The sequence below is a fragment of the Dipteris shenzhenensis genome, chromosome 33 (genome assembly GCF_047967505.1).
Source record: "Dipteris shenzhenensis isolate YYH24624 ecotype China chromosome 33, Dip_SZ_1.0, whole genome shotgun sequence".
Classification (NCBI taxonomy): Eukaryota; Viridiplantae; Streptophyta; class Polypodiopsida; order Gleicheniales; family Dipteridaceae; genus Dipteris; species Dipteris shenzhenensis.
The window spans coordinates 12,371,268-12,388,435 of NC_141628.1; the positions used below are offsets into that span (position 1 = coordinate 12,371,268).

The following is a 17,168-nucleotide window of genomic DNA, read 5'->3' on the forward strand; positions in this document are numbered from 1 at the left end:
CGCCACTATTTCACCACCATCATCCGCCTCATCATCTACGCCGCCTCTCTCCTCCCCCTCTCCTGCCTGCATCATCATCACACGTCTCCTCTACAGTAGCCTCACCACTGGCCCCACCGGCCACGGCTCCACAGTTCTTTCCCCTCGTATCACCTCTACCTCTCAGTCAGCCACCCTTCATCACCTCGTCCGGCCTCACTACTCCTACATACCACTCCCCCGCCCAAATCATAGCGTCCCCACCCTCATTACAACCTCAGCAGCCCACCTTCATTCCAACCCCTCTTGAGATCCAATTCCCACCTGGACCAAGACATCTTAGGTCCCCACCAGATGCTTGGGACTCCCTATTGGCTGAGATACACAGCATCCGGGCCCGTCAGGCAGAGCTGACACATTACACTCACGAGCAGGCCCGATACACCCAAGAGCAGGCCCGCATTATACACGAGCAGGGCACCCTTATCCAGGGGCTCAGACTCGACATCACAGCTTCGAGAGGAGCTCGGGACCCTCAAAGCAGCGCCTGGAGGGACCCCAGTCACAAAGATGGAGGCACAAATAGCCACGATACAGTCCGCTATAGCAGAGATGACTAGATGGGTGGACGTGGCGAAACGGGAGCCCGCAAAGGCAACTGTTTCAGCCGCCATACAAGAGTAGCAGCAGAGGGCTTCGAAGGCTCTCAACATCCGGATATGAGGGATTACGCAAGACAGCACTAGCACCACTACGATACCCATAGAGGAAGCAAGATGTTGCCCGCAAGGAGGGAAAATGGGCCGTGGTCCGAGATGGTAGGTTGTTGACCGGCACCCGTCGGGCTCCCACCCGTACCCCCTAGGGGGATGGGGCCTATGAGACTCAGGTTTCCGAGACCCTAGCCTGCACCATTTGGAACTATAATGGTACCTTATGGTTAGACCCAGGGAGCTTCTCGGAGTCTTATACAGGACAAGACATAGTCTTTTACACGGAGACACACCAGAGCCCAAAGCATCCACTACCAATAGTCAGTGGCTACACATGGGAGTCAGCCTTTAGGGATGAGACAAGGGATACAGGAGGAGTCTGAGGATCAGGCGGGGTCGCAGTATTGTACAGGTCTTCCTTCGTTGGAGCCATCTCCATTGAGAGGAAGGACGCACACTCCCGATTCATATGGATCCGGATCCGACGCACAGACACTCGTGACCTTTTCATAGCAATATGCTACTTCCCGCCAGACACATCCCACTTCGCTAGAGTGGCGCGAGAGGAGGGTGAGACATCGCCATATGCACCCTTACATCAAGATATCCCAGACCTTTCAGCCCACGGGGAAGTTCTCCTTGTTGGAAACTTCAACCCTAGGACGAGCACGCGCCAGGCACCACTCCTGGACTTCCAAGACGACTCTATCATGCTACCAGACATGGACCTAGACGGAGCAGGTATGACCAGGACCTCATCGGACCGACACGAACACGCGCTCCTTGATCTGGGCAAGATGCATGATCTCATCATCTACAACGAGCTTAACCTATGGCCCTCCTCAGGTGGTTTTACTTGCTTCCCACACGGGGGGGGGGGCACTACTATAGTAGATTACATCATGGGATCCCCTACCTTCACTTCATGTATCACCAACTTCACCGTAGCACCACTCCCTCCAGGAGCTGATCACACATACCTATTCTTCACTATCGCCACCCCATGCTTAGCCACACCACATAGGAAGCACGACACCTACCACGACATACACTTTGATCACAACCTCTCACTAGCCTACTATGGACGCCTAAACAAACTCCTAACCTACATCGATCACATACTACTCATAGAGGACCGTGCTGCCCTGATTAGTCGCACACTCCACGAGGCTGTCCTCCAAATCTTTCCCCACACCACACGGTCTACTAGACCACCACCTCTTGGTTCTGTACCCTGCAACAACTGGTACGATGCTGAGTGCAAGGCTTATCGCCGACAGCTCTGACTTGAAACCAGATGTCACCTCCCGAACACACCAAACACAGTACGCAAGTACCGACGTCTCGTACGTCGAAAGAAGCAGGCATTTCTTCGTCGAAATGAGGAGTAGCTGCTGAACATCTTGTACAGTAGCAACTCTAAGGATTTTTTGCGGAGATTCCTTAAGCGTAGGTCTCCATCACCCCCCACCGACATGAGAGTCTGGCACACGTATGCACACCATCTTTAAGATGTCCCACACCAGCCCACTCCAGATCTCTTACACACACCTCGCCCCACCACTTGCACGTTGTTCACCAGAGGGGAGTCAAGGACGCGACATTGAAACTGCACAATGGCCGAGCTAAGGATCACGAGGGGCTATGCACTGAGTTTATCGCATATGGGATCGACACTTTAGCCCCGATCCTAGCAAAGCTATTCAATGACATCGTTTGCCTTGGCTTCCCCCGCACTTGTACACTCAACACCATCACCCCCATCCACAAGGCAGGGGATCCCATGGACCCGAGTAACTACAGGACTATCATGATTGGACATGTGATGTCAAAGATCTATGCAGCTGTATTGGATGCGTCGGTCAGCCTGTTCGCAGAGATTAGAGGACTCATAGCAGAGGGTCAGGCCGGTTTCAGGTGAGACCATGGGACTATGGATCACATACTCACACTCAGTAGTGTCATAGAGGAGGCCAGATCACGGAAGGAGAGGGTATATTGCTGCTTTGTGGATTTCCGCAAAGCCTTTGACACAGTACCTCAAGCTCGTCTCATCACACGTCTATAGACACTTGGATTTTATCAAGAGATCATCTGGGCAGTCATGGCACTTTATGAGAGAGTCTCAGGCCGAGTTCGGACAGGCACAGGTTGGACAAATGAGATCTTGAGTACCATAGGAGTCAAACAAGGTTGTCCCTTATCACCAACCCTGTTTGGCCTCTACATCGATGAGCTTGAGACTTTCATGGGGACGTTCGGAGGGACCAGTTGCTCACTTGTCGGGATCAACATCACGATTCTTCTTTATGCAGATGACGTGGCACTCTTGTCGTCCACACCCGAGGAGCTCCAGCAACACCTGGATGCACTGCAGGCTTTTTGTTTAGCCCATGATTTGGAGGTCAACCTTGGCAAGACCAAGGTCACCGCTCGAGCAAACATGCAACGGAAGCAGTTCACTTTCGGTGGGTCACCAGTTGAGATCGTATCCTCATACACTTACTTGGGGGTCATCTCCTCCGGCCCAATCTTCACAATGAGACTAGCGATGCAGGCCAGACTAAGTAGGGGATACACCTCACTGGCTCCGCTAGAGAGACAATGCTTCCACTCCCACTTCCACGACCCTCGGACCAAGGCTCCTCTTTTCCACTCCTTGGTTTGACCAGCCGGTATGTATGGCAGCCCTTGTTGGGGACCTGACATGTCAGAGATAGAGTGGACACGGGTGGAGCGCCTGCAAATCCTCATGCTCTCACGAATGATCTGGGGGAAACCGTCTGTACCACATCACATCATTCGGGCTGAGTTTGGTGCTTCTCCACTCCAACTAGATGCAGCCTTTCAAACCACCACATATCTACACCGAGTTAGATCATACAGGGACTGCACATCAAGGAGACAAAGGTTGCCATGGTTGGCTCTCGATTCCTCCATGAGGTTGGCAGCACAGGGAGACGAGCGATGCTGGCGCAGATGGTTTGTGAGACTAGGGTTTCACATCGATAGGATACCTCCTTTTCAGTACAGTTTAGATGCCCCTCCGGTACTCCCACCCACCATCCCGGTCAAGCCACAGACCAACCAAGTCATTCGAGAGGATCTCCTGCAGCTACACACCTTTAGGACCTGGTTGGAGCCGAGGGAGCTTCCAGTGAAGCTGAGTTTCTACGTTTCTACAGAGATTACTGTCTTCGAATTTCGGAGGAGGGATTCATCACACCACCGGGGTAGACTGAGCTTCATATGCCTCACTCACTACGGGTCTCCATCAGACAGTTTCGGGTATCATCACACCGCCTCCGCATAGAGGGCGGCAGAGCAGGGGGGGTCCCTAGGGAGCATCGCTTCTGCATATTGTGCGACTGTCAAGAGGTTGAGTCGGAGGAGCATTTTATTTTCAGGTGCCTAGTGTACTACGAGATCCGAGGTTGCTACCACTGTCTCTTCAAAGACGACTCCGGGCTCCTTTCCAGATTCCTCGCCTACCCAGATCAAAGATGCCTCGCTGCCTTCATTCACGAGGGGGTCCGACACAAAGAGTACTTACTCAGGCAACGGGGCTTGGCCACATCATCAGACACCTCTCAGAGCAGGATCACAAAGTTCTTCCCATCAAGTGACATTGATCGTCCAGTCTCTAGCCGCAGACGTGACAGAGACCCCGACTCGACGACCGCAGCACGACACACGAGACATCAAGGGAACGCACAGATCACTCTGGGGGACCTCCCGTCATTGTTTAGACCTTAAATACGTCCCACGGCAGTCATGATGGCTCTGGTCTTGCGTCGAGCCTCGTCTAAGAGACCAAGACGCACACCCCTTGATGGGCGCCAGCGTCCCATCACCGGCTATGCACCAGCCAGGGCGACATGACATACAGAGGATTCCGCTCCGCTCTAGTCTTTTTCTTTTCATTGTTACATCCAAATGTATTTGATTATGTATGATCAGACTTAGGATTCAGCACGGGTTATGATGCTCGTTTCAATAGCTCCACCCTTACTGTGATTTGTATCAGGTTTTCATTTAGTCTCATAGACCCGTCGGTCTTCTGAAGACTCTAATAAAATTTCTTTCTTTCTGTCTCTCTCTCTCCTCGAAAAATTCGGGCCAAAATCACGATTCCACTCTCTCTCTCTCTCTCTCTCTCTCTCTCTCTCTCTCTCTCTCTCTCTCTGAGCCACACAAACATTTGGAGCAGCATCTACAAGAAAAAAGAAACAAGTCAAAGGGTTACCACACAAGAAATGGTATGACGAGGAATGTAAACAACTGTGCAAAAAGCTGAAATACATACTGGATGCAGACAGGCATAAACAATTGGAGAAGGCATACAATGCCCTCACGAGAAAAAGAAAAGAAAATATATTCTAGAAAGAGAGAAATCTGATTTGATTACTTTCATTAAAAATCCAAGAAAGGGCTGGAAACAAGTGAAAGGCAGAGGGAAACAGGTAACAGGGGATATATAAGATGCAACCATCATTGATTATGTTACCAAGTTGTACAATCATGCACATGCCACTGAAATGGGGAAGGAGGATCTATCGGTCACATACTAGTCCTTTTACCTTTGAAGACATTGAAGCTGGACTAAAGAAGATGGCTAATGGCAAGACCTCAGATCACATGAAGATACAGGCTGGATTTGTGAAATGGACAGGAGACCGAGCAAGAACATGGCTCTCACACATCCTAACACATGCTCTACACCATGGTTTTCCTCAGGAATGGCAAGAAAATTGGGTCCAGCCTTTACCAAGGGTGGAGACAAAAATTCAGTCACAAATTATAGAACTATAATGGTCAGCTCTACATTGGCCAAGCTCTTCAGTACGGTGCTTGAAATGAAAATCAGCTCATGGGCAAAAGAGGCCCAGAAAAGGGCCACTGGACAAGCAGGCTTTCGCAAGGAGCACAGGATAGCCAACCGCCTTATTACCTTGAGAGTACTCATGGATGAGTGCAGATTGAGAGGACGCACTTTATTTGGTTGCTTTGTGGATTTCAAGAAAGCATTTGACACAGTTCCAAGAGGAGGACTATGGAAGAGAATGCAAGCAATAGGAGTCCCATTGGCCTTGAGAGTAGGCATCTCTTGTATCTATGAAAAGGTATTATGCCGACTCAAACAAGCACAGGATATGTCAGATGTGTTTGAGAGTAATATAGGAGTGAAGCAAGGCTGCCCTCTATCACCTACCTTGTTTGGAATATGCATTGATCAACTGGAGGAACTCATCAATGAATTTGCAATAGAGGAAGGGTTGCAAGGACTGCAATTGGGACTATGGACAGTGCTATTGTTGCTATACACAGATGATGTTGTTCTTTTTGCATACAATCCGGACTCTAGCACAAACTTTTACAAGTGCTCAAGACTTTCTGTAGGGAAAGTGGGCTGCAAGTGAATGTCGGAAAAACAAAGATGACGGCAGCCTATACCAATCAGCCATAACATCCCCCTGAGATCACCTTTGATGAACAGATTATTGAGTATGTCAGCACCTTCAAATACGTAGGGGTTGATATCCCGGCAGATCACAGATGGTGGCAATGTATACACAAAAGGATGGACACTGGCTGGGGGAAGTACTACCAGGCACACTGACACCAGGAACTAGAAAATTCGAAATGTATTGTTTGATGCATATGTAGTACAGACAGTATTATATGGAGTGAAAGTATGGGGAGGCAGTATTTCAGCCTCTACGTGGAATGATATTGAGAAAATGCAAAAGGCTTTCTTACAACGACACCTTGGTGTCAAATCCACTACTCCATACTCAGTACTTCTCTTGGAAACGGGAAGGAGGCCAATTGAATTTCATGCACTGATCAGAGTTATGCAATACCTAATAGAGGTGCAGCAAATACAACCTGATAGGTTGCCTCATAAAGCATGGAATGCCAACACAAAAGCTTCAAAAGAACCACAAAGTAAGATCATCTGTACAGGATGGGCAACCAACATAAGAAAATGGTTCAGCAGATGGAAAGTGGAAGCATATTTGACCATGCCGCCTGAAAAGGTCACCATGCAAGAGGTTCAATTGTCTTTACTGAGCACTTTGCAAACTCACTGGTTGACAAGTCAAAAGAGGGTAAAGCTGGAATATTAGCAAGACAACATAAATCCCACATGTTGGTCTACATACATGTCCATAAGAGACTCATGCTCAGCCTTATATTAGCACACCTATCCCCCTTCTGTATCGCAGAAACATAGCCAGGTTTCGTACCAGATCTCATACATTTGCAATTGAAAAGGGAGCTTGGATGCATCAGCCCAGACATGCTAGAGTCTGGACGGAGGCACATGTGGCTCTACAGTGCCCCCGATATGCACATATCAAGGAGGACTACTAGTAGATACTGGAGGACTCCGCTCAACTGACATCAGTTCTCTCTACTGCGTCCCCGGCAACATTGGGATCTTTTGTCACTCGTCTTTTTACCTCGCGTCAGGAACTCATAGACTCCTGACCCCTCTCCTTGAGGAGACTCTATTTTACATTGTATTGAGACAGGTCCCATGGGTCATTTTTGGCCCCCCGAGGACATTAATAGACTCTACTTCTACTTCTACTTCTACTTCTCTCTCTCTCTCTCTCTCTCTCTCTCTCTCTCTCTCTCTCTCTCTCCTCGAAAAATTCAGGCCAAAATCACGATTCCATAGCACGCCCACCAAAGCAGGTATCTTCAAGAGGGACCCCATCTCTCGTCTCAGAAACCATTGTTCAAAGTCCATCCATTCCGAGTGCAGAACTTTGTTCCTTCTGAATTTTTTAAATATTACATCTATGGAAATAACACAGTTTGTGCAAACAAGATTAAGATTAAATGCATGCTTTACTTCATATATAGTAAACTCGCAGTGAGATAGGACATGAATTTCTCATTCAAGTCACAAGAAAGCGTGTAAATTACAATAGAAACTAAAGCATAAAAATCTTAGACAAAACCAAAAAGAGATTTTAATATACCTAATAACGATTCTTCATCTTGTTGTTGTTCTATTTTTCTTGCACTCTCAGCATCTTCCACGAAAATAGAATCCCCATCAACAGAAAAATGATTATAGCTTGTCAGCAAGCTCACATTGAAATCCCCTGTTCAAGATGTGAAGCATTAAACAAGATCAAAATCGCTTCTCACCATACATGTTCCTAGACTTGAATAATGTCAGATAAATTATATATGATAGGTGGACAATTCAGAAACAAGAGGCTCAAATCTTCAAAATTGCATATATTCTAAGCGTGAATTGAAATCCTAAGGTTGAAACAAATACAAGTAGACAAACGAAATCCAAAGGATTCCTAATACATAGCATGAAGAGACATGAATCACGATCCAAGTGTGATCTAATGATATTAGAAGATCAACATAACTCATGAGCTAACATACTTTGAAAGATAAAATAACTTCAAGGATTCGTGCCAAGGCTATGATAGGCAACTCCCAACAACAGCGCAAACTGATACTTAGTATATTTCGAAATGTTGTGATCATATAATTTGATGTATTCCGCAGGTGGATACGTACGCAAAATAATGTGCGGGAAAATTTAAAGCAAATTTCAAAATAGCACTGCAGCTCGAAAAAGCACCTGACGTTTGCTTCAGGCGCTGCTTGAATATCAACATTGGCTTCTTGTCGGATACCATTCCTGCATACAGCACGCATCTGCAAAACGTGATAAGCGGGCATTTTCTCTAAGCAAGCGCCATTCTAAAGAAAAATTGAGAGGTCAAGAAAGTGATGATGAATGCAGTGCCTTCTCACAAGGCAAGCTCGCGGGCAGCACGAGGACTTCTGAGGCGCCCATGGCGGTCGATGGGGTCTACCCAGGCAGAGGCCTTGGAGACAGGAAACGGACTAGCGCTAATGTCGTCACGTTGGAGCTGAGTGACACTATCTAAATTCGCTACTGTTGCTAAAGGAGGATGGGAGAGGGTAGCTGCTGAAGAAGCGAGAGGAGCAAGGGGAAGGAGCTTGAGGGCTACTCGAGTGGAGCTGAGTCTGAAGAGACAGGGACGATGCTCAGAGAAAGAGAATGAAGGTAAAGCTTTGGCAGCCATAGCTTCTAAGCAGCTATGGGAAAGAAGTGCCTTTCTCAAACGTACTGAAGTTTACTGCTAACACTTGCCGGTTGTGAAGATCACCACATCTAATAACACTTGCCGGTTGTGAAGATCACCACACTTAGATGTGTACTTGGACCTATGGCAGCACTATGTATGTGCCCGTCCCCGTCCCCTTCGTGCAATCCCCTCGAGGCCCCTCATGATTCTATCTTCATATGGGGCGCTATTGGCACCTTCACAGGTAGCACTCTGTAGGGTAAAGGGGCCAGTCTTGTGCACCCCTATCTTTTTCATAGTGTAACGGGCTGTGCCTATAGTTTTTTTTACGTTTTTCAAAATGTAAGGGCATCACATGAATGGAAATAGAGAAAGGATATAATTTTTCCAAAAAAATTGAGGAATAAATATTAACTTCTTAGAAAACCTACATACCCGATACTAAAGGCAGTGGTGGGCCAGTACTGTGTCACATTTAGACTATCTTAACTTTTCATAAGAGCTTGACACCTAAGCATATTTTCCCTTTTTCATGCCTCTTTATTGGGTCTTTCCATGGAGAAAATAGGGGAAGGTGTTGACATTTTAAAGGCACTCGCCTCTTTACTAGCCCCTTTACCCTATGTGCCGGTCCTTAGTGCAATCCCTTCGGGACACCTTGGTCACCCCGTAGCTATTGGCACTTTCAATTTTAGTACAATGCAAAAAAAAAATCTCCATTAATGCTTGGAGCCGATTGGCTAGTCAATTTTCCACTACCCTAGTAGCAGCGAAAATTGACTAGCCAATCGACTCCAAGCATTACTTGTGCCTCTTGGCTCTAGAAGTCTACTCGAGACTCTGCACTTAGATGTCATCACTTGACTTTGCATATGGTCCTTGTGGAGGAAATAGAATTGAACAATGGCTACTCGGTGTGGTGGTTCACACCAGTCGAACCGGCAGCGGTTATCAAGTTGTTAATTTATGTCACCGGTGTGTGATTGGTGTAGTGGTTGGAGGAGATGGAATGGGCTAGTCATGTAGCAGTCGAAGGAGTTGGCCATGGAGTGGGCGGCCTTCATGGACCAGACATAACAGTTTTGTATCAGTGCCTCAGCTCATCCCTCCTATTGCGCCAACTAGGACGGCAGTCCTTCACACCACCTTTTGGAGGATGGCCGACAGGTGGTATGAACCCAACTTGAGATGCCCTATCCACCATATGGGAATGGGGGGCCCAATACCACTATCCTCTCATGAACCACAAGCATGCGGGGGAAAGGTACATAATGCCCAGTGCTCGCCTATGTTAGAAAAGGGATGGGCGATGTGTCGTTATACACCGTGTGGAAGATAGAAGAATAAAAGAATGCAATTATTGCATGCACTTGAAAATATCAAAGTGGTTTAGGATGAATGCTAACTATTGGCTCGCAAGGGTTCAAATCATGTTGTCAGCGAAATGGCGACTGGGCGAGCAATGGGCAAGGTAGTGGTTGCCCATCCCATGGGCGCTATTAGTTTTGTGCATCCACACACACACTTGGTGTTGACCTTGTGGAGCAAGGGTTAAAAGCACAATCTAGACGAATGTGTGTGGAGTAGCAACAAGGTTTGCTTATAATATCTTGAGCTAGAAGATAGATTTGGTGAATCTAATAGCAGAGGGATAGCCAAAGCACTCTCTATAAGAGATCTAAGAGAGAAACTAGATTTGCAGTAGGTAGCCTTTTCGTCATTGAGCACGTACTACTAACACGAAATTGAAGCTAAATCCTAATATTTTATCAAATTTTAAAGGAAAAAGCAAATGAGTAAACTGGTGGATATGAGACGCGACACAGGGTCTGTTAGGACCCGATCCTCCTTGCAAATGTTAGGGGTGGTGATTTATTATTGATTTCGTGATGTCCATATTTTGGAAGCTGAAGCTCAACAAATACATAAATAAGGCGATACAATAGTCGATCCTCGTCACAGTCTATACAATATTGTCACATGGACTACAACCATATGAATAAAGGTGTCGTCATCCTTTGATCTTGCATCCATTTTGGATTTCCTTGCTCCATCGCATCGATAACATAAATAAAAAGATAGGAATGTTGTAAGAATTTAGGTTGAAAACAAGCAATTTTGAATGGACGAGCAATTGAAAATATGTAATATATAATTATTATAACAACACATACTGTGGGCAGGGAGGCGGCGCACTTCCTCTCCCAAAGAGTTATAATTTGAGGGAACGGGCCCTTCCCTGGGTACTAAGTTAATGCCGAGACTATTAGCACTAAGACTAAGTCTAGCGAATGGATAAGATACTAGCATATTACTTGAATGTCAATAGTCGTAATCGTAGTAGAACATTGGTAAAATCACCATGAGTGATTGCTAATACTTTCTTTGCTCCAGCTTTTACTGCAAACAAACTGGAACCATCAAGGTGAGAAAGTAGGTTGGGGCCATCTCTCTCAATCTTCACCTATCCAGAGTACCAAAGACATGCTACCAACCAGTCATAATGCCAGCAAACGACCAATACAACAGTTTGATTATACTATAGGCTGATGAAAACTTGAATCAAATTAAGAAGCAAGTGAAGAAATATCATTCAATCCTTGTTAATGCAATTGAGAGATTACTAGCAAGGATTATAGCATCGATGCAAATTATAATTCAAGATGCTTAAACACAAGTAGGATTCTGGATTATCATTGAATTACTTGTAGAAGCACGTAAAAGATGATATAACGCTATTTGTGTTAGTGAATTTTTGCCCAAACAATCCCCAAATGCCTTAGTTTCATCCTAACACCTAACATTATTCTTCCTCAACCACGACCAAGCCTGCTTGTGCTTGATAGCTTTTGGCCAAGCTCTTGTTCTCTTAGCAATGGCAGTTACAGTAGGAGAACATCCAAATGAATCACAAGTCCCTTATTGCTCAAGGGAACCTCGAAGTTCTTGCTTGAGGGAATTTTTGAGGGCGCAACCAATGTGGTCACTTTGCTTGTCTGCTTGGTTTGTTGGTTTCTGTCTCCAAACGTCCCCTACCCCTTTCTTGTGTAAATTGCCATTTCGCCCTGCCCATGGCAATTTGTGTCACTGCAACACGCTTGGGATTCCCCAAGATAGCATTGGCAGTGGAAGACCTCACAAGCAGGCATCTGATAAGGCTGTGTAACCGATCTCCTCTTGCGGATAGTACCATGCATTCTTGCACTGGATCTGCAGCTGATTACTAATAGGAATTTCGGAGGCTGTAGGTTTGGTCTTTCAATGAATGTATCCTTGACACACTCACTGTACTCGCTAGAGAATAAATTCAAAAAAAAAAAAGCTATTAACAATTCCTTTTCAAGAATAGCTTGTAATCTTTCCAAAATCGCCAACACCAAATTCAGGTTCTCCAGCATAGGTCTCTGCAACTCCTGTAAAGATAGTGCATGAAAATCCCCGAATCTAGCCAACATTTGTGAGCCTCTCTGTCCATCAATGACTTCCTAAAACAACTACTATATCAGGAGCTCGACATCCATCTACCGTCTTATTTATAAGAGAGCAACAAAGATGTCCTCAGAAGCCCTTGTAAGACTTACCCATTGAGTCCCCATTGTTTCGTAAGAGTCTCCTTGAGCAAAGTATCATATGCACACACTGGATTCCTATTTATTGGGTTATAGGAGCACATCACACAAGCTACATCTCCTTCTTTGACGCATGCTTGGAAGGGTGGCTGGTATGTATCTTGTAGATCTTGCTGAGTTACGATTGCGTTAAAGTAGGAGTGGTCGATTCCTTCCCATTGGGATCGTAAGTGAAACAGTGCTTACAGCAGGAACACACTATCATAGACCTATGTTGATTGTTTTCTTCTATACCTTGCAGGCCTCTTACAAAATTGATACATATTTCTGCTAGCTACAAGCAGATCTTCACCCAGAGTTTCATGTCCTCTTCCCCTTCCCCATCTGACATCATGGACAATAAGTGAGACCACTTTGCCCAAGGTTATACACGGTGCACACTTTCAGTATATAGAAATGGAGCTTGAGGATAATGCCTCAAGATGCATTATGTTTGAGGATTATCCAATGGAAGAAGCACTCATTTCTAGCATGGATCCCGACTGCCACGCCCATGCATGGAACGATTAGTTACGAATCTAAGGCATGCCGACTTCTTTAGGGAGAGTCATGTGGTGGTGGTTGGCGCCCGCTTAGATATGGGAAATGAGTGTAGCGAAGATTTGAAAGGAGCATTTCTACCTCGTTCTCTAACTCACTTGTTGATCTCAACAACCAAGACCTGGAGGAGCACCTGCGCAATCTGGGTATCCCTTGAGACTCCATTCTAGTAACCAAATGGCTACGACAAGTGAGGGTTGTAAGCTAAAACCCATGAGCGGTGAGATGAGGAAATGCGTTAACTCCATCGAGGTGGTAGACTTCGTGAGCTCCTAGTTTGTGGAAACGGGTGAGTAGTCGGAGGACGTTGTAACGGTGGGTATAGCAATTAGGAGGGCGAGTGGCAACCAAACGGTGTTTTCCACAATGGAGGTGATGCAGGTATCATCAAAAGAGAAGAAGTTGGTGGTGTGCCATAGCGAGATGTTTAGCTCTGCATTGTATGTGTGCCATGCGCTACCCAGCATGGGCATATGTAGTAGCGTGCATCTAGAAGCATCAAACAAGTCGATGAGCAAGGAGACAGTGGTGATGTGCCGATACCAACCAGTGGAAGCCAAAGCATGTAGCATTCTACGACCTCGGGGTGAAGCCTAGGGTGAGTGAGACCTCGGGGTGAAGCTTGGGGCCAGCGAGACCTCAGGGTGAAGCTTGGGGCGAGCGAGGCCTACCACTACATCCATGAATGTGACGTAGCATTTGTGCCTCCTCAAGCTCCATTTCTATGTACATGTACTAAAGCACGATTTGCAAAACATTTCGTGTCGTGCAAAGAGAGAGCTAGTAGCCTGCTTGAGGTTGGTGTATTGGGTCGTGTGTGATGGACTAAGAGGGGATATCAAGTGTCACAAATTGCTAGGCATTTGCCAGGAAGTGCCTCCTTCCAATACCGCATGGCCATAGCCAAATTGCTCCATTGCTCGATGGCATTGACACTTCAGCCACCGGCATTGCTGTTAAAAACCTGCACCAAGGTTGTAACCACCTGGCATTGCTGAAAACCTGTAGCAAGGTCGAAACCACCTGGTATACCGTTACATTCCGAGAGATTTACCTGCCTACCAAAAAAAAAAACACCTCTCCTTTCCAAGCCTCTTGCTCGCCCCACCAGTAATTCTTATGGTGCTTGGATTGCATCGACAATTTCCCACAAATTTTACAGTCATGTAGAAAATAGAAGATTTGGCCGAAAAGGGGGAGCTTGACCTCAAATAACATAATTAGCGTGAAGATGAACACACCAACATTAACATAGCCCATGGGGATCATAGCTTACAAAGCTCCACAAAGTGATTAATCCTACATGCAAGCACACACAAAAGCAGTGAGCACCCGACTGAAGGTGCGAAGCGAGCGGTTAGTGATGCAAAAGAATTAAGCAATGGATACCTGTCACGGAAGAAGCTCCTGCCCACAATTGACAACGTGCAAAACTAGCTATGGCTATGTAATCATACAAAAGCATGAACTCTTCCTTGTAGTTCATAGGGTGTTGGCACATGTGCAAACAAAAGCACCTTGCCCTTCAAGAATAGACATGTCAAACGATTTAAAGTGTTCTTGTAACTTGAGAAAAGATGCAAGTGTCATTGATTGTTGCAGCTATCCGGATTTGTTGCTTTTGGTTCATCTTCAACTGTTTCTTGCATATATCCTTGGCAATTTCTTGCATCTCAATTTCTAACTCGCACATTACTACATGATTTTGCAAGAGGACTGATCCCACACATCGCCCTTGATGCAGAATGATATCTCTGCAAAATTCAAGTCAATACATAAACACTATGTGGTCCGTCTTGGAACAAAGAGTGGCTTGGATAGCCATGCTTGCTACTGAAAAAAGGTAGCTATGGTGCACTAAGGAGCTCGCGGTAACGAACATGGTGAGTAAAAAATGAAAAGCGCACTCACCTGATGTATACTTAAAAAATAAATAAAAGGCACATGCCTAAAAGCTAGTGGATATAGAAGCATTCGAAAATAAAGCATAATTCACACCGTTAGATCTTTATGAAGATCAAGGTCCAAGATTATGACACGTGGCTCAAGGAGAGCTTAGAAAATGTAAACTTCCCCCTAGGATGCTTGTTGTAAAGACTAAAATCTACACTTTGTGCTAGAGAGAGAAACTCCTTACACTTTGTGAGAGAGCAAGTTCTTACACTTTGTGCTATTGAGCGAAACTCCTAGCACTTTGTGAGGGAGAAACTCCTTACACTTTTTGAGAGAAAGTCCTTACACTTTATGCTAAAAGCACCTTGCCCTTCAAGAATAAACATGTCAAACGATTTAAAGTGTTCTTGATCATTTAACCTAAGAAAAGATTCAAGTGTCGTTTATTGTTCCAACTATCCAAATTTGTTGGTTTTGGTTCATCTTCAACCATTTCTTGCATATATATCCTTGGCAATTTCTTGCATCTCGATTTCTAGCTCATAGATTACTGCATGATTTTGTAAGAAAAGGACCGATCCCACACATCGCCCTTGATGCAAAATGATATCTCTGCAAAGTTCAAGTCGATGCATAAACACTATGTGGTCCGTCTTGGAACAAAGGGTGGCTTGGATAGCCATGCTTGCTATTGAAAAAAGTTAGCTATGGTTCACTGAGGAGCTTGCGGTAACAAACATGGTGAGTCGAAAATGAAAAGCGCACTCACCTGATGTATACTTAACAAATAAATAAAAAGCCACATGCCCAAAAGCTAGTGGATATAGAAGCATTGCAAAAATAAAGCAAAATTCACACCGTTAGATCTTTATGAAGATCAAGGTTCAAGATTGTGACACGTGGCTCGAGGAGAGCTTAGAAATTGTAAACTTCCCCCTAGGCTACTTGCTGTAAAGACTAAAATCTACACTTTGTGCCAGTGAGAGAAACTCCTTACACTTGTGAGAGAGCGAGTTCTTACACTTTGTGCTAGAGAGTGAAACTCCTTAGACTTTGTGACTGAGAAACTCCTTACACTTTTTGAGAGAAAGTCCTTACACTTTATGCTAAAAGAGAAACTCCTTACACTTTGCAAGAGAGAAAGTCCTTACACTTTGTGCTAGAAAGAGAAACTCCTTACACTTTGTGAGAGAGAAACTCTTTACACCTTATGAGGAGATGGAAATTTAGGAATACGTAAAAATATATCTCAATATAAAGAATCTCCCACTCCTTGGGGCTCAATGTTCAGTATACTTTTGTGTTCGTGTGCTTGCTCTCTTGGCATCCATGTTCCCTTACGCGATCAACGTGTTCTAGCATGCTCTCACCATTGCCACCCAAACTCCTCTTTCCCGTCCCTCCTCCTCCCTTCTCCTCCTTCTTCCCTCCTTTCTCCTCTCTCCTCCTCCCTCTCCTCCCTCCTCCTTCTAGTCCCTCCCCCTCAACCTTGTTCACTCTTCTCCACTCTTAATCCCATGAATTCATGAAGGAGACTCCTCAACCTTGAACTCATCCTACACCCTACAATCCTCTCTAAACAACAAACCCCTAGATAGCTTTCTCAACCCTATCCTCCTTTTGAACCTTGAACCCTTTTCTAAACCTTTGAAACCCCCATGGAGGTGAGAACCTCCTCCAATCCTTGTGATCAACACTTCTTTTTCACCAAAGCCCATACTAGGATTGCTTTCCACATATTAGCCTACATTTCTTACTAGAATACAACCCAAGGACCCATGCTACACTTGTGAACACCTGTGCTACAATGGGCAAAGACATAACTATAGGTGACCAAAACCTTCAAAATTGGAAATGAGAGAAAAAGTGAGAACATTTTGGTACCACTGTTGCCAGGGAGGTTAGCACCTAAAATGAAACCAAATCACGAGTTTCTTCACGTGAAAAAGAACGCCTTTTGAAAACTGTCATCGATCCATCTCTCAAGGTAGAGGAGTGTGAAAATACTTCCAATTCTCACTAAATTTATGGAGATTCAATCTTAAGTACAATGGTGACTATCAACCTAATCCCAAAAATTAACCCTCTAACCTTCACATCCTATAAAAACAACACCCCTAACCCTCAATCCTTCCGCATTCCATTTTGCAAGCCCCTCCTTTTTCTTTTTTTTTGAGCAGAGAAAAAATATTAACATCAAGTGTCATAACTTTTCACATAAAACCACCTTATACAAAAAAGTGTACAGTCTTGGAAATACTTTGAGAAGTAGAGAAGCATGAGCAACACGATCAGTTGTTGCCACATTTTTTGAATCT

The 17,168-nt window shown here is 45.3% G+C and overlaps 1 protein-coding gene across 2 annotated transcripts in view; it reads right to left on the minus strand.

The window, feature by feature from the left end:
• The window catches only part of LOC147879703 (antitermination NusB domain-containing protein), a 35,456-nt gene extending 26,453 nt beyond the window's left edge, over window positions 1-9,003 (minus strand). For both annotated transcript variants that reach the window (XM_087371813.1, XM_087371812.1), the window contains exons 1-4: window positions 8,910-9,003; window positions 8,490-8,874; window positions 8,314-8,390; window positions 7,688-7,813 (exon numbers count right to left, since the gene is read on the minus strand). In XM_087371813.1, the coding sequence (XP_087227939.1) occupies window positions 7,688-7,813; window positions 8,314-8,390; window positions 8,490-8,785 (499 nt within the window). In that variant the 5' untranslated portion in view covers window positions 8,786-8,874; window positions 8,910-9,003. The remainder of the gene's footprint in view (window positions 1-7,687; window positions 7,814-8,313; window positions 8,391-8,489; window positions 8,875-8,909) is intronic.
• Between the last annotated feature and the right edge of the window lie 8,165 nt (window positions 9,004-17,168).